At 41.7% G+C, this 24,272-nt stretch overlaps 1 protein-coding gene across 1 annotated transcript in view; it reads left to right on the forward strand.

Moving 5' to 3' along the window:
- Positions 1 to 24,272, forward strand: part of MYO1E (myosin IE) — a gene marked incomplete at its 5' end in the record, with an annotated part of 94,060 nt that overhangs the window by 13,083 nt on the left and 56,705 nt on the right. The window contains 6 exons of the mRNA XM_019533162.1: positions 9,975 to 10,062; positions 13,582 to 13,671; positions 15,010 to 15,141; positions 15,715 to 15,849; positions 17,280 to 17,412; positions 23,958 to 24,154. Of these exons, the coding sequence (XP_019388707.1) occupies positions 9,975 to 10,062; positions 13,582 to 13,671; positions 15,010 to 15,141; positions 15,715 to 15,849; positions 17,280 to 17,412; positions 23,958 to 24,154 (775 nt within the window). The remainder of the gene's footprint in view (positions 1 to 9,974; positions 10,063 to 13,581; positions 13,672 to 15,009; positions 15,142 to 15,714; positions 15,850 to 17,279; positions 17,413 to 23,957; positions 24,155 to 24,272) is intronic.

A 24,272-nucleotide genomic window follows, 5' to 3' on the forward strand; every position in this document is an offset into this window, starting at 1 on the left:
ATTCTATTATGCATAAAGAGACAATGTTTGAAAATGACTTTTGTATCATCTTAAATCAAGGGAAAAGCAACAAAGCAGATAGGCATCTCTGGAAAAACTACTGCATGTGTAACCATTTGCTGGAATTACCAAATTCCCCAGAGACAGTTGACTATTTTTGTGCTTTACTCAGGAGAAGGCAAGATATCCTATCCCAATAGGAAGTGCAGCAGATAAAATGATTGCAGTGTATAAATAATGTACCATTACCCTATTTTGGTTCTAGTTAATTTGGGCAATTAACTATTCTCTGATCAATAAAAACTATAAAACCAGAAAAAATGTGCATGCACAATCTAAAGCAAAATGTAGAAACAGCCAGTGAGCCGAAGTCACAAAAATGCAAGCAGTCCCGTGTTACTTGTTTCTAAGATACTTCAGATCACTTGCTACGGCATTTGTTTTAAAATATATGATACAAGCCACTCATGGTTGGAACAAAAGCATGATTTATGCAGTGAAAAAAGCTTTTGTTCGAAACATTTTATAAGCCAATTTTAATTGGGGTTAATTTTAATAAAGGCTGTGTTGTTTGTCTTAATGTTTATGTTCCATATATTGCATAACATAAGACCACTACAGGTTGGCCTTGCAACATGAGCCACAAATGAGAAAACATAGATTAGATAGAACAGTGCATATAGGGATTAGTTTACATACTTCCTCATTTAAAGGAAATGTACCTACCTACTTACGTTGGCTAGGATTCTCAAAAGAAACTTAAATAAGCAATGCTCCCATATTCTACCAGATTTTGGATGGCGCTGCCCAGCTTTACAATCCTTTTAAAATTCCAGCTGTTATAGTGAACTGCTGTGGTTATGGGGATCTTAATTACTTTACTCAGTATCTTTGAAAATGATTGGTTGCTAGTGGGCAAGACTCTGATGTTCAAGCATCCCAATGAGCGCACCAGGAAGAAAACAGCATTTCTAGGTCACTATTGATTCCTTCAAAGGCAAAACAACACTTCTTATGAATGAAAGTATGACTCACGGTTGATTTTAGGGTGCCACTTCAGAAAGGCCTTCTGTTTTCTCTCACTTTGAATTTGGTCATCTTTGAAGAGTGAGATGCAGTATGGGCCTGTATACACTTTAGCTCTTGCTGACAATATGACATGACCTTGTTACAGAACAGCTTCAGTTTTTCTCATGGGTTTAGTTTCTGAAATGCACACTGTTTTTCTCTCTCTTGCTCAGCTAATGTCTCCATTTTAAGTTCCCAAATTATCTAAATCCTAAATAGATTGGTGCCTCTTCTTATTGCCTCTTCTTATTGTTTACTTATAGTAGAAATAAGGACCTATGTAGCTGTGAAGATGCTATACAGAGAAAATAGGATATCACCATCCTTGCCCCTGAGTGGGTTATTTCAGACTTGCAGACTTTGGTTTTCCTCTTTCAGTCTACTACTGGGTGTTTAAGAGTTTCTCTGTCTTCAGACACAAACAGTTCCAAGGATGAAAATGCTGAAACGCAACTCAGGCCAAGTTTAAAGAGAATCGCACCTATTTTCCTCAGCATGGTAAAAATGGAGGCTGTCTGGTGGCACAAACAGTCCTGTTGCAGAATTAGCATGAATCCAATCCTGGCCTCTGCTCCAACAAAAACACTTCAGTTTAGCCAAATCCTGCTCTTTATTTCAGCCTCAGCACGAGAACTAAGTTGTTGGTACAGCAATAATCCTTAAAGGCTATTCTGGTAAATGGGAATTACCAGTGTCACCATTCTCTGGCAGTAATATATACTCTGTACTAGATGAAAGCATAAGGGAAAAGTTCTTTATACTAAGGCAGTTCTTTAATCTCTGGTTTTTGGTCAACTTTCTGGTTGTTCTGCACACTTACCGAGCATCACAAAGCATGCAGTGGGTAGGGGAAGGATGTGTCTCATATTAGCTCCAACTTGAATCCTCAATATGGGAGGAAGCATTTCAAGCATATAAATATTTATCCCTTTACACAGCAGCATTTTTTAACAGAGATATGACTAATATTTGAGCAGTTTGGAAACAGGTCTTCTGCTACTGTTAGAGATAGCCGATGTCATTAAGTGCAGTATTTATTCAAATCCAGAGTGAAGGTTTTTTCCCCCATGCCCCACCTTGTACTCAAGACCATACTGAATGGGGGACAAGCTTCATCTTGGCTTAAAGTACAAGGCACAAACGCAGGGTGGAGCTGCAGCTCTAGTTCTGGCCCTGTCCCAGGCCCAGGGTTGTAGCTGCAGCTGTTGTCCCCAACCCTTCCGCCTGCCCTGTGCAGCCTCTGCCCCACCCATCTGCATTTTCTCTGCCCACCCCTCTGCCGCTATGTACCCTCAGTCACAGCTCTGGCTCAGGCCCCACTCCAGCCTGGGGCACAAAGCACAGGGGAGCTCCTGCTCTTGCCTGATGAGGCAATAGTGATAGTGGTTGTGGCAGCTGCAGCCACAGATACAGCCCCAGCTGATCCCAGGGCTGGGGCTGGGGCTGTAGCTGCTGCCACTGCAGCCACTTCTGCATGGCTGGGCAGAAGCTAGAGCTACCATGTACTCCATTACCCAGGCTGGAGCAGGACCAGAGCTGGAGCTATGAGGAAAGTAAGTCCCAGTCAGGGATGGGGGGGAAATAGGCAGGCACCATGGCATGTAGGAACCATGGAGAAGCAAGCACTGGGGCATGTAGGCACTTAGTGGGAGCTGGTGACATGGCATCCAGGTACAGGGGAGCCAGGCCTCTTGGATCCTCCACCCTTTGCCCCCTCACCACTTATACACCTACCACTGCTTGCCTTCTGCTGCAGTAGGGGAGGGAACCTCTTTGAACCGCAGTCTTGTAGAGGTGGAAAGGCTTGTGTGTCGCAGTGATCTTCAGAGATATGTCACCTGGATTCTCACACTCATGACAGGGTCATCCATGGCCAGGCTTGAGGAGAGGTTCCAGACAAGCCATGGTCCAACCCCAAGTCCTCAAACAGCAAATAAGGCAGAAGATTTTCTATTATTCTAAGATGTCAGAATTTCAATGGCTGTAAAGAATAAGACTGTAGAAAGATGGAGGTCTCCAGCTTTCTAGGGTTCTCACTTGCCACTTAGCCCAGATCTCCACCTTGTCAAGATTGTGTGGTTGCTGTTTCCATGCACCAGCTTCTGTACATTAAAGTCACGTATAGATAGACTTCTATCACAGGAAAGAACATGCTCACCTGTACCAACCTCTAAAAGCCCTGCAGCAATGAACTAGTGGTGACAGACAGGACCAGCAGTCTCCAGCTATGAATCTGCATCCAGTGGGTGGTACCCTGATGGACATCTTGCACTTGGTGAGGCAAGAGTATAATTTGGCAGCTGCTACTTTGACTAAGCAGTCCAATTCAGAATCCCCTCTGCTCACCCTATATGGAAGGGGCCTAAAACCTAGGCTGTCTTATCTGCCCGTGGCTGGAAAACTGTCCAGTAGGATTATTCTGTGGTCAAAAACATCGTAAGACAATGATTTTTGCAAAACGGAACATTTGAACCTTGATGGACAACCAAGACAACAAACAACCAAAAAGAAAAACTGTCAAAATCTCCAGGAAACTAGTGAGATACAGCACTGACGTCTCAGCACCAAGACAAGACAACTTGATGACGGTCAGCTGAGGGAAGAGTGTGGAGGCTACACCTTCCTCTGAAAGGGGAAACCAGCCCAGAAAGATGCATTCATGATGTTGGCCTGGCCCTCAAGAATCAGCTTGTCAGTCAATTTACACAGCTCTCTGTAGATATTAACAAAAAGACTTATGACCTTCTGTTTTAAGCTGTGCACTGTTGTTGGTGTGTACATCCCAATGCTTGATGCTGCTGCTGATGTTAAAGAACAGTTTTACTCCAACCTTGACCATGTGCTGACTAATACTCACAAGGAGGACAAAATCATTCTTCTTGGTGACTTTAACACTAGAGTTGGACATGACCTGGAACTCTGGAATGGCATCATTGGGAAAGAAAGAGTAGGGAAAGCCAACTCTAACAGCATCCTTCTCCTGAGCAAATCCATGGAGCATGTCTTGTCATGAACACCATCTTCAGACAGAGTGACAAACACAAGACCATCTTGAGACATCCTTGCTTAAAGCACTGGCACCTCCTTGACTGTGTTATTATTAGAGCCTGTGACTGAATCTAGGGTGGTAAGATAAAGCCTAAGCAATCCAGCTCTGAGTTGACAAACATGACATGCATAGCTTTTTCCAGGCAATGAAAGCTATCTACGGTCCCACTTCCCAAGGTCCTACTTTCCTGAGATCACAGGATGGCTTGGCACTTCTCAAAGACAGTGAATCTATCAAAGCTAAATAGAAAAAGCACTGTGAGGCACTCAAACTGTAGGTTGGTTGACTGTGACAGATACCACCATTTCATCCACCCCCCAGCACCCTGAAAGGGGATCCCTCACCAAGTCTTCTATCCTGGAAATCTGGAATGCCATCAAGGAAACCAAGAACAATGAAGCTACTGGACTGGATGATATACCTGGTGAAATCTATAAGGCTGGTGATGAGGAACTGGTACTGAGACTCCATGAGTTTGTTCTTCAAATTTGAGATAACAAAGAGACCTTGGGGACCTGAGGAATGCCAACATCATAACCATCTTCAAGAGAGGAGATCTGTCTCTGTGTGGGAACTGAGGTATTGCCTTGCTTTCCACAGCAGGGAAAATCCTCGCCTTCATTCTCCTGACCTGGTTTCTAGCTCTTGCTGAGGAAGTCCTGCCAGAATCTCAGTGTGGTTTTAGATCATCCAATGACATGCTCATTGACTTTGTGAAGGCCTTTGGTTCCATCAATTGTGAAGCCTTGTGGGAAGTGCTGGCCAGACTTGAAAGTCCTGAAAAGTACATCAGGTTCTGAGGCTTCTCCATGACAAGATCGTTCTTTATATTCTTTTGGAAACAGATCCATTTGTCATCTGTACTGAGGTCAAGCAAGGACGTGTCATTGCTCTAACTCTGTTCTCCATTAAGGACTGCCTTCCTTCTGGAATTGATATTGAATACTGAATGGATAGAGGGCTTTTCAATCTGGGACATTTTTGTTCAAAAACCAAAGTACTCAAAACAGCCATCCTTGACCTTCAATATGCTGATGACTGTACCATCCTTGCACATGCTGAGGAAAACCTCCAGACTGCTCTGGATGTTTTTGGAGAAACTTACCAAACTTTGGACCTCTCTCTCAGGATTGAGAGGACTAAAGTGCTCTATCAGGCTACCTTGGACCATGAACGTGATACCACTCCCTGCCCCAGAGAAAGATCCTGGTGGTAGTTAAGCACTTCCCCTATCTTGACAGCCACTTCTCTCAGAGAGTGAACATTGAAGAGGAGATCTAGCACAGGAACTGGTACACAAGTGCGTCCTTTAGAAAATTGCTTTGTTATGTCTTTATTCATCACAGTCTCTGGAAGGACACCAAGTTCCAGGTCCACAATGAAATCATCACCCCCACCTTCATCTACAGATGTGAAACATGGGTGGCTTACTGTTGCCAGCTGAAGAGCCTGTAGAGGCATCACAAACAATACACCTAGAAAATCCTCCACATCACATGAGAAGATCACTGCAATGATGCCACCAGCATCGTTGCTGAGTCCAGTGTTTTTAGCATTGAGTCAGAGATCCTCAAGCAACAACTTTACTGGGCCACACATTGTGTGCAGATGCCTGACTCTTGACTCCCAGGTTAGTGTGCTCTACTCCTAGCTTAGTAATGGCCTGAGAGATTGTGGTGCCAGGAAGAAATGCTACAAGGACACACTGAAGGCATACCTCAAGAAAATGGATGCTGACATTAAAAGCTGGCTGCAGACCAATTCCAGTGGCATCACAATCTCAATGAAGAGTCAACCTATTTCAAGCTTAAGCGTCTTGCTTTCGATAGAGAGGAGAGCTGAGAAAGAAGAGGGAAGGAATCCCAGCCTGCAGCCTACTGTCCCCTGCAGAAATATTTGCAACTTTTGTGGATGGATCTATGACTCAAGGATTGGACTTTTAAATCACCTCAAGACCATCAGTGAGCCATGGTAGAACTCATTTCCAAACTGAGGAATTGCTGACAATGGGGGAGGGGAGGTTGGGCATAAATTCTAGATGACCCTCCAATAATTATATTTTATATCTGGAAAATAATAAAAAATGTACATATTTTCCAATTACTGTGGGCCATTTTGAATTCAAAGTCACCTTGGATTCAGGTAAATACAGCAAATCTGCCAGGTTTTGAAATGGTGTGAATACTTGAATGCCTATAAGTTTCTGTAGGTGTAATTTTTCCCTTAGATTTTGCTACTGTTATGTTAATTTTCCACATATTGATTCTTGCAAGTTTTATTCACGTTGGAAATATTTACTAGAAACATATGGCTTTCTATTTCTATTATTTCCAGCATGAAATCAGGAATCAAAATATAAATCTCTTCTCAAATTTTTTTACTTTATTTATTTAGGTTTTAGTTTTTTCTTTTTTGAAGGAGCATGTAGGGTATGCAGGGTTAGGTGTGCATGTCTAGTATTGTTATATTCTTTTTGTTTATTTGTTTTTGTTTTGTTTTTTATAAGAAATATTAGATCAAGAATCTGCTGGAGGTTGTATCCTTCTTATTTCTAAAATTTGCTGTTGTAGAGCCCATACTCTGGCCAGACTGCTTTGAAGGACTGTGCCTTTGTTAGTTTTAGCTCTCAGACTAGTCTGTTGATATGGACTGCAAACACAGTTCACCATCCACTTGAGATTACCCAACCTGTTACTGTGAACAGAACTTACATTGTTCCAGGATGTATTTTCAGGGGCTAATGTAAAAGGCTGCACTCTCTTCTGCATGCTGATTAAGGATAGATGAAGCAGTTAAATAGTGAAGGAACTGACCCCAGCATTTACTCAGAGGTGATGTAAACTCAGAATACATTTTTTGAGAGATTCAAAAGGTTTGACCAGCTTTACAAGAGCTATATTTTATGGCTGATCTGTGCTTCATAGTCAGAATAAGAAGCAAACATAGTCAAATTAGTGAGAAGTTTTTCACCAGAATTTCTTTACCATCTGGAAGTGCAGACATTTTGCGAGGTTTTAATTCAGGGTTTTGGGTACTTGACAGTATTCAAAGCATATGGAAATTTATCTGTCATTTCTGCTTTGGCATCACCCAGGAAGTCTCTTCCCCACTACAACAAGGCCATGAGTAGAGCAGGATTTGAGCAAGAAAGGACATGTAGTTGATTTACATCTAGTAATATGGTGTAACCCTGGGATTAAAACCTCTTAAATTTATTCAGAGTTTGAGGATTATAGAGACTTTGCTACACAAAGATAAGGATTTCAAAATACTGTTACGATTTATGACAAACATTTGAGTGGGCCTGTTTTATTTCTTCAATGATCTAAGTCAGTGGGGGCCAACTGTTTTGGCAGGCACACCACAAATTTGGCCCGCACCCTTCCTGAGCGCCACTCTGATACCCTTCTTCTACCCAGTCTGCTGCTCTGCTTTTTGCTCCCTACTCCTTGCCCTCCCTGCCCAATCTCTTCCTTTGCTTTCTACCTCCTGTCCCGTGTACCCTCCCTGATCTCCTGCTCTGCTTTCTTCTCCCTACCATATCTGCTGTTGTGCTGCAGATCTGCCACATGCCACACAGAGACTCCCCATGCCACTTGTGGTATTCATAGCACAGGCTGGTCACCCTTGGTCATGGATAACTCAAGAACTACAAGGATTGATATGCCTTGAATGAAAGGTAGTTAATCAGAAAATATTTAATTGAAAATAAGCTGATTTTCAGGTGTAAACCTTCATGTAGTCCTTGTCACTTATCTCATTTTAGTTCAGCACTGTATCTTTCCTTGAGGAGTCTTATAGTTTTCCCCTGGCTGTTATGTTACAGCATGTATTCTAATGTCCTCATTGAAGAGAACTATTCTAAAGGAAGGAAGGAAGGAATTGTGAAAAGTTGGTGTGGACTATCAACACTTCTCATACCCTGTGTCAAGAGGCCTAAGAACAGGAAGGTAGTTCTCTGTCATACAGGATGTGATTAATAAGATCTCATTATTTCATTCAGGAACACCCCAAACAAAAGACTTCTGCACCAATTGTAGGCAGATAGTTTAAAATGTAAAGCATAAATTTTCAAAGGAGCCCAAGGGAGGTAGAAGACCAAATACTAGCATTCGGTGGGAACTAGGGGTGTTTTTACACATGCTCTGGGAGTTTGAGGGGTGGGGAAGGGGGAAAGGAGGCTTTTAGGGGGGAGGGGGGCTTCAAGAGCTGCTCTAATTAAAGCACCCAGAGAGTCTTGCGCATCTGTGTTCCCATGCTTCAAAATGGCAACAGAGGTGCTTTAACTAAAGCTTGTTGAACTAGCTGTAGGTAAAGCACCCCTGCTGCCATTTGAATTGCAGGGACACTGATACGCAAGATGTAGAGGCTGCCTAGAGCACAGTAGACTTGATCAACTGAGTCTGCTCCAATGCTCTGTATTTACAGTGCATTAGAGCAGCCTCCCAGGTTGTGTGTAGGCACCCTAGGGTCCTAGGCCTTAGGCTGATGTTTTCAAAGAACCTAAGTGTATTTATAATTCTCAAGTTATGAACTTTCCCTTTTGTAAGGACAGATTTCATATCTGTATAAACATGCCTAACTAGCACATGAGAATATTATGTCACATTCTCGTTCTCTGTTATCAATTTACCTGAGTTCATTATTATAGTTAAATATGATAAACCTTAATTATGCCAGTGTAAATCTGAACTTCTCCAGTTTTACAGTAGTCTTCAGCAGCAATTCTAGATTTCTACCAGTGTATCAAAGAAAAAAAAGTTATGCTTAAACTGGAAAGCCTCTCAGTAGGACTGACACGTCACCTTTTTTCTTTCAGTCGCATCTATTTTCATGTTTTAGTTTTTCAGACTAACTCCAGGACTAAGGACAGAAGGTACACATAAACTGCTTTAAGAGATCAAAAACTGGTTTAAACCTGTAACAGAACAGAAGCTCAATGCACATAAAACAGTTTCAAAATGGCTGAAACTGGTTTAAGATAAACCTGGTTGAAAGAAGTATCAGACTTAACCGATTTAAGTCAAGCCAGTTTATGGAACTTCTTTCCCAGACCCCTTCCTGGTTCAGGTTAAATCACAGTCCCCCAGTATCCAAGCATTTTGCAGCCCTGGGCTGGGCAGTGCTGTCTGCTTCAGAGAGCAGAGCTGGCCCCATACCTCTGCTCCCTAGCTGGAGCAGTGAGGGCTGGCTTACTGGCCTCACTGGCTGGCTCACCACCACCCCCACTGGCAAACCCATGCTGGGGTCTGGGGCCAGGGAGAGGGGTTAAACTTCCCTTCTCCCAAATATAGAGCTACCCTGTCCTGTTTACTTAGTTCTGGCTGTGACTGTGGACTACAAATCCCACGGGCACCTGGAAACAGGAAAAAGAAGTGATGAGCAACCCTGCAGAGTTCAGCTCCTGTGATTGTGAACTGCAAACCCCAGAGACCTCGGGGGCATCAGGAAGAGGAAGCAAACACAGAGCCCATGCTGGCTACTGTGCTGGAGAGCTGTGCTCTAGCATCCCCCAGCTTCTAGCTTGAGCCACTGCAGGCATGTGGCTTGCCTTTCCTGAATCAGAAGTGAATGGCTGTTCATTTGCTTATTGGTTCAATCTTTGCAGCTTAGACTGACCTGCAAAGACTGAATCAATTCAGCCTCGGGCTTTTTGACTGTCTGTACTTAGCCCAGGTGGTCTAGTCCTTGTTAGACTTTCATTAACTTTGCTATGGTCCTTAGCAAGTATGATCTAGTCTGGTCCTCAGTGTTATACTATAACTGGATATGATGGTGTCACAATATTTTATTGACTTCCATACTGTTTTTAGGTCTAAACCACTTATGAGAAATGTATTTGTGTTCTTCTTCCTAGTGGAGAAAGTGGTGCTGGAAAAACTGTCGCTGCTAAGTATATCATGGGTTACATCTCAAAGGTATCAGGAGGTGGGCCCAAAGTACAGGTGAGTGTAGAGCAGCAGGAAGGACATCATGTGTCAAAGCTTATTGTATAGCAAAAATACCACATCCCTGTCCCCACATGGACAGCCACAGAAGATCTGCCAGAGAAACCAGTGTCTCTGATGTCCCAGTGGTGGAAGTGTGAGATTCCTTGAGTTTTAAACTCTGGAACACAACTCAGTTGGATGAGAGATCTACCACCGCACAGATCTTGTGGTCCTCCCCAATGATAGGGAGCTCACAGAAGAGAAATTCAGTAGGTTAAAATGGCTTCTCTTTACAACTTTCATGCTAAATTTAAAAATTTGGGGGGAAAATGTTTTTAATAGCATTTCTAATCTTAAACTGTAGTGAGAAAAGTTTATTTATGGTAACCACATTTTATTTATTAAAGTCCAAAAACATATGCACTTATCTAGCAGTATGATCAAATGTGATTTTTTTCACTAATTGGGCCTTCAGGTCTAGAAACCATTGAATTGACCTGACTGCTCAGTCCACGTAAGCATATTAATTAAAGTGAATGCAGTGAGTTAGCCATGAAATTCCATTAATTAAGTTGTTTGAGATAATCAGCTGATTGACTGGCAGCAATTCAGGGTAAGTAGGCTACCTTTTCCCAGTCTGTTCTTTTTTTGGTTACCATAATGTATTTGCCTTACTGAAAGCTCTGATGTTGATTATGATTTTCCTGTTTTATTTTAGGAGACAATGATCTAGGGAACATTGCACAAAGTTATTCAGTAGCAAAGCAGATAATTCAGAGGACATATGCATTGTGTTAGTGCTGGAACAGACAATCACGTTATAAATAATTATTTTAGTTATTTTAAGTAAGTTCTTTGTACAAAATGCAAAATTAACTCAGTAGTTACAAATCACAGTTGATAAAACTGATAAGCTATGTTGAATAATGCGTTTTTCTGGGATGAAATCCAACCTCCCCCCCCCAGTATAAACCTAGTTTCTACTAGCTTTGTGCAAAACATGAACAAACTGGTCCTACTCCTAGGAAAGTAAATGACCTTTCCACAGTCACTGCTATGAACAGCCTATGGACTGCTGCCTCTCTACCTTTAATCTGTCTAGCATGGGTGCCAATAGCAGTGAAGCTGTGGCAGTATGGGCTCCACAGTGGGTTGTACAAGCCTTTACAGGACTCTGGATGCAGGTCAGCTGGCTCAGAAGTCCATGCTGTGACTACTTCACTGCTCCTGACACCTAAACTAGTAAATCAAAGCTAGGGATTCTCTCTGCAGTGTACTTACCCTGAGTGAGACATATTGTTCAAATGAGAAGAAAATGAGAATAATATCAAACAAAATAAGATCTAATCTACTAGAGGAAGTCAAAAAAATTGGTAAGGAAGAGTTGAGCTACTAGGTGCTACATGAAATACTAAATGTGCAGTAGACTAATTCTACTGTGCATTAGTGTGGCAGGCAAAAACTGTGCTAATGTGCAGTGGAATTAGTCTACTGTACATTAGTGTCACAAAAAAGCATGTGCTGGTGCTACTGCCAATTAAAGCTCATAAAGTTAGTACCTGTTATTACAGGTACTAAAATTAAATGTGCCGTAATTATGGCACATTAATGAACATCTAGACGGCACTCTATTTATTAAAGACTATGTGATTCCAGCTCATTCAAGCTTCAAAGCAATTAAAATATAAAGTGTGGATTTTCAAAGAGAGACAAAAACTATCTAGGATGTTTGTTGATCCTCCACAACCTTTTGATTATGAAGATGGTGATAATTTATTTTTATCATGTTTGTCTCAGAGTTTCTTTTCCATGTTTAAATTCATCACTTATTGATTCACCTCCAAACCTTGTTGCCCAATACTGCAAATCCTTGAAAAGACCAAAGCCCTTACACATTAATACAAGCTTTGTAATCCTTATGCAGATAAGATGAACCCCATTATCAGGGCAGTTTTCAGTTTTGTGACCTCTTCGAATTAATTAGCATATGTGGGAGTTTGAAAAGCACACTGTTGGCTGGGTTAGCACATTCTCTTACAGCTTTAGTGACCATCAAACTCTGTTGTAATGTGAACATACCCTGAGAAAAGAAGTTTATGGCAACAACAAAAAAAGATAAGAAATGCTATCACTTTGGGCTGGATTCTTTTCTCAGTAACACTTAGCATATTCCTTAATTACCTTCTTTCATTTAACACAGAATTGCTGAGATTAGAATTTTGTCCATAATTCATAAAAATAAAGGTATTGATATGTGTACATTTGAAACAGGGATATAGGATGCACCATACAGGATCTAAACCTAATTAAATCTAGCAGCCTGCCACTGGAAGCTGGCAGTGATCTGTAAAAATATGAGATTCTCTGTTCTACCTTCCCTTCAGGCCCAACAATTCACTTACCCAATTTAAGAATTTAGAAGACAGTTTCTAGTAAGGGGACAAAGTCCAAGACTAGATCCAAAAAAATCCAGAAGCCACTACCAGGTTCCAGGAATAATGCTTTAGAACAGCTGGCTCTGGAGAGGCAAAAGCCTGCACTGGTCTGCTTTTCCACTTGGTGCAGGGGTGGGCAAAATTGTGGATCCAGGCAACAGCTGGACTCCATTTCCCAGCAGCCCCTTCCCATGTCACTGGCTGGTTTCCACAGAGTCCCCAGCAGCTGGCAGGGCCGTGACAGTGCAGGGCCAGGGTTTCCATGGAGACTGACCCCTGCAGTGCTGGCAGGGCACGTGGCTGAGCGGGGAGCTGCTCTAGGGCTGGGATCTTGTGGCAGCGACAATGTGGTCCAGAGCCCGGGCAGAACTGGGATCAGCTGCCTGGGGCGTGTGGGCAGCAGGTAGCAATTCTGCCTCAGTTGTGGATCACGCTGTCACTGCCACAAGATCCCGGCAGTGACAGCAGCTCCCCACCCAGCCATGTGCCCTGCCAGCGCTGCTGGGGCCAGTCTCTATGGAAACCCTGGCCCCTCACTGTCACGGCCCTGCCACTGCTGGGGTCTCCATGGAAACCAGCGGCAGTGACGTGGGCGGGATCCACTGAGAAAAGAAGTCCACTGCAGACCTGATCTAGCCCATGGGCTGGACTTGGCCCACCCCTGACCTAGTGTGCTCTTATTTCTCTCTGTCCTTCTGGCTTCTGTGAAAGGGAGGCATCAGAGTCCCTGTTTCTCCACACCTGCTCTGGAATGGCATGAATAACTTCCCCATGCCTGCCTCTGAGTCAAAATCTTGTGAAACCATCTAGAAAAAGACTGATTTCATGGTGCTGCTGCTTGGCACAGAAGAAAGTCAGGAAGATGATTGTGTTTGGGTTCACATTCTGATTTAGTCAGGATGATTTTCTGGAAGAGAAAAAAAAGGAAAGCCTAGATAGTGCAGATATGATGGTATAGATTTCCTGGCCAGCCCAGAGGACTGTCTTTCTTGGCAGGCCTCCCTGCTCCTTATACATGTTAAGTTTAGAAATAATGGCTTTCTGAGACTAATCCAGGGTCCAGAAATAGATATTTTATTGCTATTTTAAAAATTTTCAGCATGTAAAGGACATTATACTACAGTCAAACCCTTTACTGGAGGCCTTTGGGAATGCGAAGACCGTACGGAACAACAACTCCAGCAGATTTGTAAGTTTCTCTCCCAAAGATTGCTTTATCCTCTTAGCATCTGTGGGTTTGGTCTGGGCATCTTTGTGAAGGAAAAATCTGTTTTTTATATCAATTGAGAGAGGTATATATTTCAAGGTCCCGTAGATTAAACGGCCCATTTGTTTCTACATATTGGACATAAGACAAAATATTTATAAGCATTTGATGTGTAAACAAGACCACTAGCAACCTAAGCAGGAAAGAATGAGTGGGAAAGAATTAATATATATATTTTCTCAGTTAGTAAAATTATAAACTCTAACTTTGTTTTAATAGATGAACCAATTTCTATTGCCAGGCAATAGGGATACTGATCTTTTCTGAAAAGCAGCGAGGAATTACTGTCAGCATTTGATTATAAATGTGATGCTACATATACTAAATAATAGCCTGTTGTTACATTCTAGGTTTAGATTTGAATGAGGTAACCCTTTCGAATATATCTGAGAATAGCAAACATGTAAGCATGGGTAATATGTACTAGGAGCAAAATTATACTTCACATACGGGGCTGAACACATTATTGGTGTTAATGGATATTGTTTACACCGGCAAGGAATATAACCTTTTTCAAAATTAAATCCTTTCTGAAAATATACCACATATAATATTAATATCTTGACAGCTGTTTGGATATAAAGCAAAGTAAAGTATGCAGCTGACATCTGCTGCAACAGAAAAAAATTATAAAACAATTGTGATCCTTGTTGGTTTCCAGTGCATTTCCTTTGCTCAGACTGTTACCTGTGTTAACAGTGCAACCAGCACAACAGATTTTTTACTCCTTCATTCCTTTTTTGCCCCTTTGCACAGGAGATGCCAGAGCTCATTCTGACTTAATGGTTCCTGATGCAACTCCTCAGTTTACCACACAAAAGTATTATTGGTTTACCTCATTTGAAACTAAAAGGGCATAGTCACCATTAGTCTGAGTGGATATAAATATATTGACTGCCTACAGTTGCTTCCTCACATAGCAGCAGTAAATTTGGCACTCATTATTTCTTTACTCCAATCCATTTAACGTATATCAACCAACTCAACAGAGGAAATTAGTCCCCAGTTAGCATAAAATCATTGTTCCAGTATGGTCTAAAATTATTATCCTGAGCTTCAAACTATGTAAACACACATGGAAAAGAGGGAAGACTAATTGTTTAAGAATCCAGGCCTATTTTAGCTTTTAGAGGCTTAGAAGATTGAAGCAATACAGAATAAATATCCCACTTAGTTTCCTTGAATTGTACTGCAACAGGTGTGTGCTTTAAGTTTAAAATTTATTAATCACTCATGAACCTCTATAATTATTTATTGCAGGGAAAATACTTTGAAATCCAGTTTAGCCCAGGTGGAGAACCAGATGGTGGGAAAATCTCCAACTTCCTGCTGGAAAAATCTCGGGTAGTAATGAGGAATCCTGGAGAGAGGAGTTTTCACATTTTTTACCAGGTTAGAAGCATACAGTTTCCTTCGCAGTTATTAAAAAAGTTTTCCAGTTTTTCATGTTTATTGAAAAGTCTGCCTCAGTGAAGTCATGCTGTTGAGTGCATATTCTTGAAGGCAACTTGGTTATTGGTGGAAGCCTTTACAACACATCAAGACATTTTTTGATATGGACCTACTCAGTGGCATGAATCTCTTTCCAAGTACAGAAAAAATATCTCTCTGCATTAAAGTATTTCTTGGGGCTCATTTGGTAATTCACTGTGGATTCCCATATAGAAAATATGCTACAGAAAATCATAACTTTCCCACAGTTGGAATTCAGACCACTATATAATTACAATTTATTACATGTTATGCTCTAGGATTCCATAGCATGCTGGAAAAATAAAATAAAGAGGCTACTCTATAAAAGTTATGTCAGATGTAAGATCATTTCTATAGAACCTTCTAGGTTTCAACTCTGTTGCATTCTGCAAGACTTTTCCTAAGAGCTATTTTTCTTTTGCTGCTGTTCCATGTGAAAGATCCAGGATATTTAGCTAGATTTTATCTGATTCTGGTGGTTTCCTTTTGCAGCTTATTGAAGGTGCCTCCTCAGAGCAAAAAAGCAACCTGGGCATTACCAGCATGGACTACTATTACTACCTGAGCCTCTCTGGATCCTACAAAGTAGATGACATTAATGACAAATCTGATTTCCAGGAAACACTGGTATGTTTTTAAAGTGAGTGTGAGTGTGAGAGACAAATAGGCAGTAGTGTAACTTGGGGTGGGTGAGACCCCTGCCCTGGGTGCCAAGTTAGGAGGGTTGCCAGAATTGCTTCCCACCCCTGTGGAGCCTGTGCCCCAGCAGCAAGAGCAGCCCCAGGGCTTATCCATGCTGGGACTCCAAAACAGTCCCCAGCTGCTGCTGCTTTAAGAGCAACAGCTGGGAAGGGCAGAGCAGTAGCTGCCCTTCTCTTCCCCCAAGCCTTGGACTCCCTGTGTACTCCCCACCTTCCCACAGGATTTCCCCAGGACATCAACTCTGCTCATCACACAGGCATAACTGTAAGGATGACAGAGAAAGTTTTGGAATGAGAACCTCAAGCTGAAAATGCTGGTAGATAAAAAAACTCACCTACTTCATTTAAACTGTCCTTTTTTGAAAGGGCACCCTTTGAGGTTATGTCTTTGTAGTAAATTTTAACATGGTCCAGAGTGGCATCTTCAAGCATGATGCACTGCTCAAGGTGGGCTGCTTCATAACCTGGAAGCCATGTCATATCCAGGTAGTGACATAGGAAGGATAATTAGCATTGAACGACATGCCAGCTGACATGCCCATGCTAATTAGTCAGCATGCATCATCATGTGAGGGCAGGAGCATTGCTTCTCGTGTAGGGGAAATAGCACAGTGTGCTTAAGGATACCACTCTAGAGTACAGTAAATTTACAGAAGGCCTTTTGAATTGTACTCTGGTCATTCTGCTAAGGTAGTTACCTTGTAGAACATGCCTTTCACCAGGGATTTATAGGAAGGCATCTTTTGGCAACATAGCACACTGAAGAGCTTCAATTAAAAAGTAAAAATGAAAAAGAGAACTCTATATATGAAGTATCATGGCCTGAAGGGTTGAAGGATTTGAAATGGGGAGACTAAGGTTCTGGCTCCAGCTGCTACTGACTTCCTGTTCAGCCAGTGATATGTCAAGAAAACCTTTGATGCTCAGTTTTACAATATGTATAAAGGGGTAGTAACATTTATCTACCCTTGCAGCATACCTTCAAGCCACCAATATGAAACATTATATGTCAGGTATCATTGTCGTTACAGGATCAGTTAATGTAGCAAAAGTGACAGGTAGGACTTTTATAAATCGAGTTCCTTATTAACAGCACATCCTAAAAATTTATTCCTGTGGAGCAGTTGTTTCATGATTGGCTGAAGTACACATCAATGCCAGACAGAATATAACTGTTCTGTGGCAGTAGAATCATATACTAACTATGAGGCTTGTATACTATTCTACGGTAGTAGAGTCATATACTATCTGTCACTTTTTTATCTTAAACTTAATTGTTTTTATTTTGAGTTATTTAAAAGACTTGCTCAAAAACTATTTACAGAACATGAAATGTGATGTCTTTTTCTTCACCAGCATGCAATGAACGTGATTGGGATCTTTGCGGAGGAGCAGACACTGGTGCTACAAATAGTGGCAGGAATCCTGCACTTGGGAAACATCAGCTTCAAAGAAGTTGGCAACTATGCTGCTGTGGAGAGTGAGGAGTGTAGGTAGCTCTGGAAACCATTACAGAATTAATGGTGATGCAGCAGGTTAAGGCTCAGATGTTGTGATGTAATGAACTGCACTCGGAAGCTGCTTATCCAAATACAGTGCATCATTTCTCATTATCTGAGAGTCTCTTAAAAAAAAACCTGGACGATATTCAGACTTCTGCTGTGCACCATGCAATCCAAGTAACTTATTTAATGAGAGCAGAATTTTACACTTTGAACATAATCTAAAGAGAATGTTTTTGTGTATTTGAGTGAGACAAACTTAATGTCCTTCAAATGCAACGGTGTTCAGATCCCAGCAGGATTTGATTCTCCGGTTTACCTGTCATGACCCTGAAAAGGTGTGATACTAGCTTGACTATCCTCATCCTCAAAATTCTGCCTTTTAAATTGAATGTGTATTACTTATATAAACACAGTGAAACTCAGGACATAGTATAAAATAGTATCTACTGCTTCTAGGGTCTGAGCCACCCCCCATTTCTATCCTATAAACACTTCCTTATCCACAACCTCTTGTCTTGGGTTCCTACAGATTTTGCTCAGTGTACCACACCTGCTAGTTCCATATCTATGGAAGAAAAGACAAGCTGATCTATATGTCTTAGTTATTATGCTTGGCCTGTAGCAATATTTCTGCACTTCCTCACATTTAGCATAGCACACACTGGAGAAGGAGCTGTGCAACTACTTTAACAGCTGTTATTTTAAAAAACTTCTGATTAGTTTATTATACAGAATTCTTGGGGAAATTACAGCTTTTGATAAGGCTTTAGGATCAGTGTCCTATCAGTGGTCCTTTATATCTGAAGTGTTGATGGTTTCTCTAGTCCTCCCCCTCCACTGCCACATTTTTCAAGCCAACTAATGATGAAAGAAGCAGGATTTTGAGGCCTAGCAGCTCTTGGTCATGAACTGACATGGAGGCAGCAGTTATGAGAAGGTCATTTAGCACTTGGACAAGACAGGAGTGAAACTCAACAGCTGTAACTGTGACTGAGTAGCTCTCTTTAGGATCCTCACTGCTTATCCCACATGGGAAGGAGGCTAGAAAAGATGTCTTAAACATAGGCTGGCTACCTTTTTCCTGACTGAATAACTATGTCCAGTGGGATCATCTTTACTGTGGCCAAAATCAACAAAGTCACACAATCAGTTTTGGAACCTGGAACATCATGACAGTTCTAATAGTGAAAACCCAGAGCACTGCACTGCAATCATGGCTCCAGAACTCAGGCAAGAACGCTTACATCACAGCACAGAGTGAGACCCGGCAGGTGAGAGGTGGGCAGCACAAAGAGCAAGGTGGTAACTATACTTTGTTCTGGAAGAGTAAACAGGAAGGAGAACATTGATTTCCCAAGTTGGCTTTGCCATTAAGAATGAACTCATAAACCAGCTCAATAAGCTACCGATCAGAATTAATGAGCACCTCTGTTTCAAATTGGCAGGGAGCCAATATGCTACTGTCATCAGTATGTATTCCCCGAGTCTTGATGCTGCTATCAAGAACAAGGAGAAATTCTATGCCAACCCTGAGCACATCCTTTCTGATGTTCTGGAGGAAGACTGTTTTATTCTGCTTAGTGATTTCAGTGCTAGAGCTGAATGGGACTCAAACCTCTGGAATGGAACCACAGGCAAGGAAGGAGTGGGAAAGTTAACTCCAATAGTATCCTCTCCCTGATCAAATGCATAGAATGTCGACTCACGACCACCAACACCCTATTCTGCTACAAAAACAGTACAAGACATAATGGCAACACCCATGATCTAAGCATAGTCACTTGGTTGACTACGCCATTGTTTCTGCCCAGGATCACAAAGATGACTATATCACTCAAGCTATGCTAAAATCTGATGATTGCTGGACCAATCACTGATGCATCTGCTCAGTTATTTCACTCAAAACTGCCTCCCAAACTGTGACTACAGCAAAAGCAATGCCAACAGAAGGTCAGCATCACAGGACCCAAGTACCCAATCAAGTGAGATCTCTTTCACCAGCCTCAACAAAAAATTGGCAAATTCCAATCGACAACAATGGGAAAATGATAACAGTGCTTGGCGTACCTTCAAGTTCACCACCATCAGCACCTGTGATGAAACGCTTGGATTCTCTACTGGAAAGCACCAAGACTGGTTTGAAGACAACAAGCAGGAGATCCAAAAGTTGGACCGGCTACAAGTGCAAGACCTTTCATGCTCAGCAGAATTACACCAACTCCAAGCAAAAGAAATTGAATCACCAACAAGCCAAGGCAGAAGTCCAATGGAGGACCACGATATGAAGAACAGAAGGTGGGAAGAAAAAGCAAAAGAGATTCAGTGTCTCACCAGCATCCACGATACTAGCGGTTTCTTTAGTGCCACGAAAGCCACCTAAGGTCCAAGCGCTCGGGGACCAACCCCTTTGAGACCTAAGTGTGGAAGAGACCTGATCAAGGAAAAGGGAGTCGTCAACACTTGTTGTAAGGAATATTTTGAAGACTTCTCAATAGAGACTCTGCTGTTGACAAGAGAGTTCTCAATTCCATCCTGCAACACCCAGTCAGAGACCATCACCAAATCCCTCCAGCGTGAGTGTTTGAAGACTGTGACATCAAATCTGAAACCAAGCTCATGGTTTATCAAGCAGTCATGATCCCCACCTTACTGTACAGAGCTGACACGTGAACAGCGTACAGGAGATGCTTCAAGACACTATAGAAGTACCATCAACACTGCCTGCAGAAGATGCTTCAAATCCAGTGGGAAGACAGATGTACCAAAATGTTAGTGTCTTCTCTCAAGCAAACACCTGAGCATTGAGGCAATGATCATCCAACATCATCTTCACTGAGCCAGCCACATCATCCAAATGTCCAATTCCAGACTCCCAAAACAAGTCTTATTCTCCCAGCTCAGTCAAGGTGTACACTCAAAAGGAGGGCAGAGAAAGTGCTTCAAGGATGTTCTCAAGGCCAGCTTGGGGAAAAAAAATGCAACTTTGACATCAATATCACCCCAAATGGAGGAAAAGTCTGCTGCAAGGATCTCAGTACTTTGAAATCTTACAAGGAGAACAGGAGATGGAAAAGCAGAAGTGACAGAAACAGCATGTCATAAACCAAACCAAGAATCCAGAGCCACCCACCCCACATGGAAACAGACGCCCAAGTTATAATAGAACCCGCTGATCCTGGATTGGCCTTATGAGCCATCTTTGTACCCTCAGATAGGGCAATCATGGACGGCAATCATTCTCGACTGGGAGGGATTACGAACTATGAGAAGGCTGGGTACTCTTTGCTTTCCATTCCAAAGAAAGCACTTTATTTTTTGTTGTAAAAACAACCAGGCTTCTTGTTGCAGATTGATCAAATAAGCCTGTTTATTGTAACAGTCTACAGAAAGGATGATGTGAATTTGCTTCAAGAGTAGGATTCTTTTGATCCACCACATTGAAGAAGACAATTAAATGTTTGTACCCAGAGAAGCCTCAGATGTATTTATCATAATATATCTATTTTTTCCACTTACTATGCTTTACCCTTAACACTTCCAAATTTTACGTGTTGACCTATGATATAATACTTCATTATAGACAAAGATAAGTTATGCAATTGAAACAGCAATGTATTTTCTGTAGTCACTGAACAAGAAAGACATGTGAAGACTGTATACTTTTAAGGGTTAGGCTGCTACTCGGTTCCCCTCTAGGAATCACTGTTGCACATAGGTAGAGATGGGCAGAGTTTGAGGGAGAGCTACAAGAGGAGTCATGGCTGTCTGGGTTCTGTTAGCATGAATAAAGAAACCTCTTTGTTGAGGTGACTTCTGATTCAGTGAACTAAACCCACAACGTGATAGGACATTTGTGGCTTTTAGATTTCTGCAGTGAAAGTGGTGGCCTAATTTGTGTTCTGGGCAGCATGTAGTTGACAGCTCTCATCTTTAACTACATCTCCTTCAGGTTAGTCATGAGGTGATGTAACAATGGAATAGAACCTACATTTAGTGCATGTCCTGTTCCTGTCTTGCTACTTGTTGCACCAGTAACAGGTCGCATCAGCAGTAGGCAGCTGGAGTGCCCCATCAGCTGTGGTCCACCTTCAGGAGGCCTTGATTACAAGGATCTATCAATAATCGAGCGTAGCACCATCCCACTAAATAGCAAAGAACCTTGTACATGAAGATACTGTAGGACAAGATTATAGTGCTATTAAAAGTCAAGGCTATAATAAAGTTTTCTACATCAGAACCAAGAAAAGGCTTAAAGAAGTGGTCCTATATTATCATTTTTATATATAGATTTCATAGATTTCATAGACATTAGAGCTGGAAGGGACCTCGGAAGATCATCGAGTCCAGCCCCCTGCCCAAAGGGAAGGAAGTCAGCTGGGGTCATAGGATCCCAGCAAGATAAGCATGATAATATAGGACCACTTCTTTAAGCTCTTTCTTGGTTCTGATGCATATATATAGAAACATAGGCTTGGCAAAGTACTTAAAAGGTAATCAGATTCATCCTCCTGCACTGAGGTGGAATTAAGTATGCCTGTCCCATCCTCACTCTCCTTGTCTAACCTACTCTTCTTCTCTTTTCTAGAAAAATTCTTTCCACTTTTCCTCACAGACTCTTTTTTTTGCTGCTCCCTCTAGACTCTTTCCAGTTTTTCTACATATTTCTGCAAGTATGGTGCCCAAAAATGAACTGAGTACTTCAGCTAAGGGTAATCATTTCAATCTTCACAGAGGTGGTGAAGCCTCGTGTCTTGCATACAACACTCTTGTCAATGCATCCCAAAAGGACATATGCTTTTTTTGCAGTGGCATCTCATTGTTGACTCATTCAGTTTGTGATCCATTTCCCAGATCCTTCTTTTGGGCCCTTCTCCCTCACCAGATAGTCTCCATTTTGTATTTGGGTGGTTATTTTTTCTTTTCTAAGTGTAGTAGTTTGTGCTTGTCTTCATTGAATTTAATCTTTTTTTTAATTTTAAAGCACTTGTTCACATTATCAAGATCATTTTGAATGCTAAACCTGTCCTCCAAGAGGTTTGCAGCCTCTCCCAGCTGACTTCTCTCTGCATATTGTATAAGTGGCACTCTTATTCCATCATCTAAGACATTAATGAAAGTTTTAAATACCACAGGATCCCAAACTGACCCTTGTGAGACATTACTGCCCAGTTGGATGAACACTACTCTTTGGAGGTGGATTTCCAACTAAATAGTTGCATACCCACCTTAGTAATTTATATACCACATTTCCCTAGTTCACCTATGAGAAAATCATGTGCCTTACTGAAGTGAAGGTATATCACATATACTGCTTCTTTACACATTATGCCTTTAACTCTGTCAAAGGTGGGAATTAAATTGATTTGATATGCTATGTTGTCTATCATTTTATTGCATATATAAATGGATTATTTATTAAATATGTTCCAGTATCTTCCCAGACACTGACGTTAGGCTAATTGGTTATAATTCCTGAAGTCCTACTTTTTCTTTGTTTTAGAGGTATATATTTGCTCTTCTTCAGTCCTCTCCCATCCAATATTAGTTCTCCAAGTTCTCTAATATCTTAAACATTGCTTCAGCTAGTTCCTAAAATACTCCAAAATAAATGTCATGAGGCCATGCCAACTTGAATATACCCAACACATCCCCAGAAAGCAAATGGCAGGACAGTTCTTTTGAGGTTTCAAAGGTAATCTGGACTAATATCCTATTGGGGTGATGTGGGTTCAAAAACAGGCCCCACAATGAAAGATGAAGAGATAAATGCAGTTCTTAGCTGCTTTAGAAATGTTGCCTTCACAGTCCCCAGGCAGGTTGAAAGGACACCTACACGTGTGCCTGACACCTGCTCTGACACGTGCTAATTAGTACATGTCGGAGCAGACTCAATCAGGTCTGCTGGAGCATGATAATTAGCATGCGTCAGCAGCCTCAACATCACATGTATTCAGCATCCCCACACTTCAAAATGGGGCCGGGGACACTCCTGAGAGCTGCTGTAATTAAAGTCCCCCTCCACCCCCGCATGACCCGCACCCTGGAGCACATGTAAGACACCAAAAGAGTCTAGGAGTACTAGAGGGAGCATACTTAGAGGAGCATACATAGAGGAGATAGGAAGGAAAAAGACACTGGAATCTGGTAACCATGACCTTCCGTCACTACATTTGGAAGACTGTATATGTTTTACCAAAAATGTGGTGTCAGTTGCATGTAATGTCTCACAGCTTCAGTTCCATACTTTCTAAACTCTTGATTTAAGTGGGCTTTTACATTCCAAGAACTGGGATGGAGAAACTGACTTTTCGGGGGAAGGTACAACTTAATTCAATGCGTTTAAGTATAAAGAGTTGAACTATTATTTCTTGGAGGGTTTAGAGGAAGTTTTGAGCAATAAGTCCCTTTTTACCACATCCTGGCAAGTTTATTTCTGCTGACTGCTACTTGAGATACTTGTGGGTTTCCTTGTTTTGTGTTGGATTGCGATTGAAAGACTAAAAAACAGTAACCCTGATTGTTCTTGCAGTTTTGGCTTTCCCTGCTTTCCTCTTGGGAATTAACCAGGACCGCTTAAAGGAGAAACTGACCAGCAGGCAGATGGACAGTAAGTGGGGAGGCAAATCAGAGTCCATTAATGTGACACTAAATGTGGAACAAGCCTGCTACACCAGAGATGCTCTAGCCAAAGCCCTCCATGCCCGTGTCTTTGATTTCCTGGTGGACGTAAGTTGAATTTTAAACTAATAATGTTATTGATGTTAAATGCAGAAAAGAGTAAAGATTCAGCCTGGGCTTTTCCCACAGTTCTCTACTTGTGTCCACTTTTTCCTCACTGGATTAT

This window comes from Crocodylus porosus, unplaced genomic scaffold (assembly GCF_001723895.1).
Source record: "Crocodylus porosus isolate Cpor-Errol unplaced genomic scaffold, CroPor_comp1, whole genome shotgun sequence".
Taxonomy (NCBI): domain Eukaryota; kingdom Metazoa; phylum Chordata; order Crocodylia; family Crocodylidae; genus Crocodylus; species Crocodylus porosus.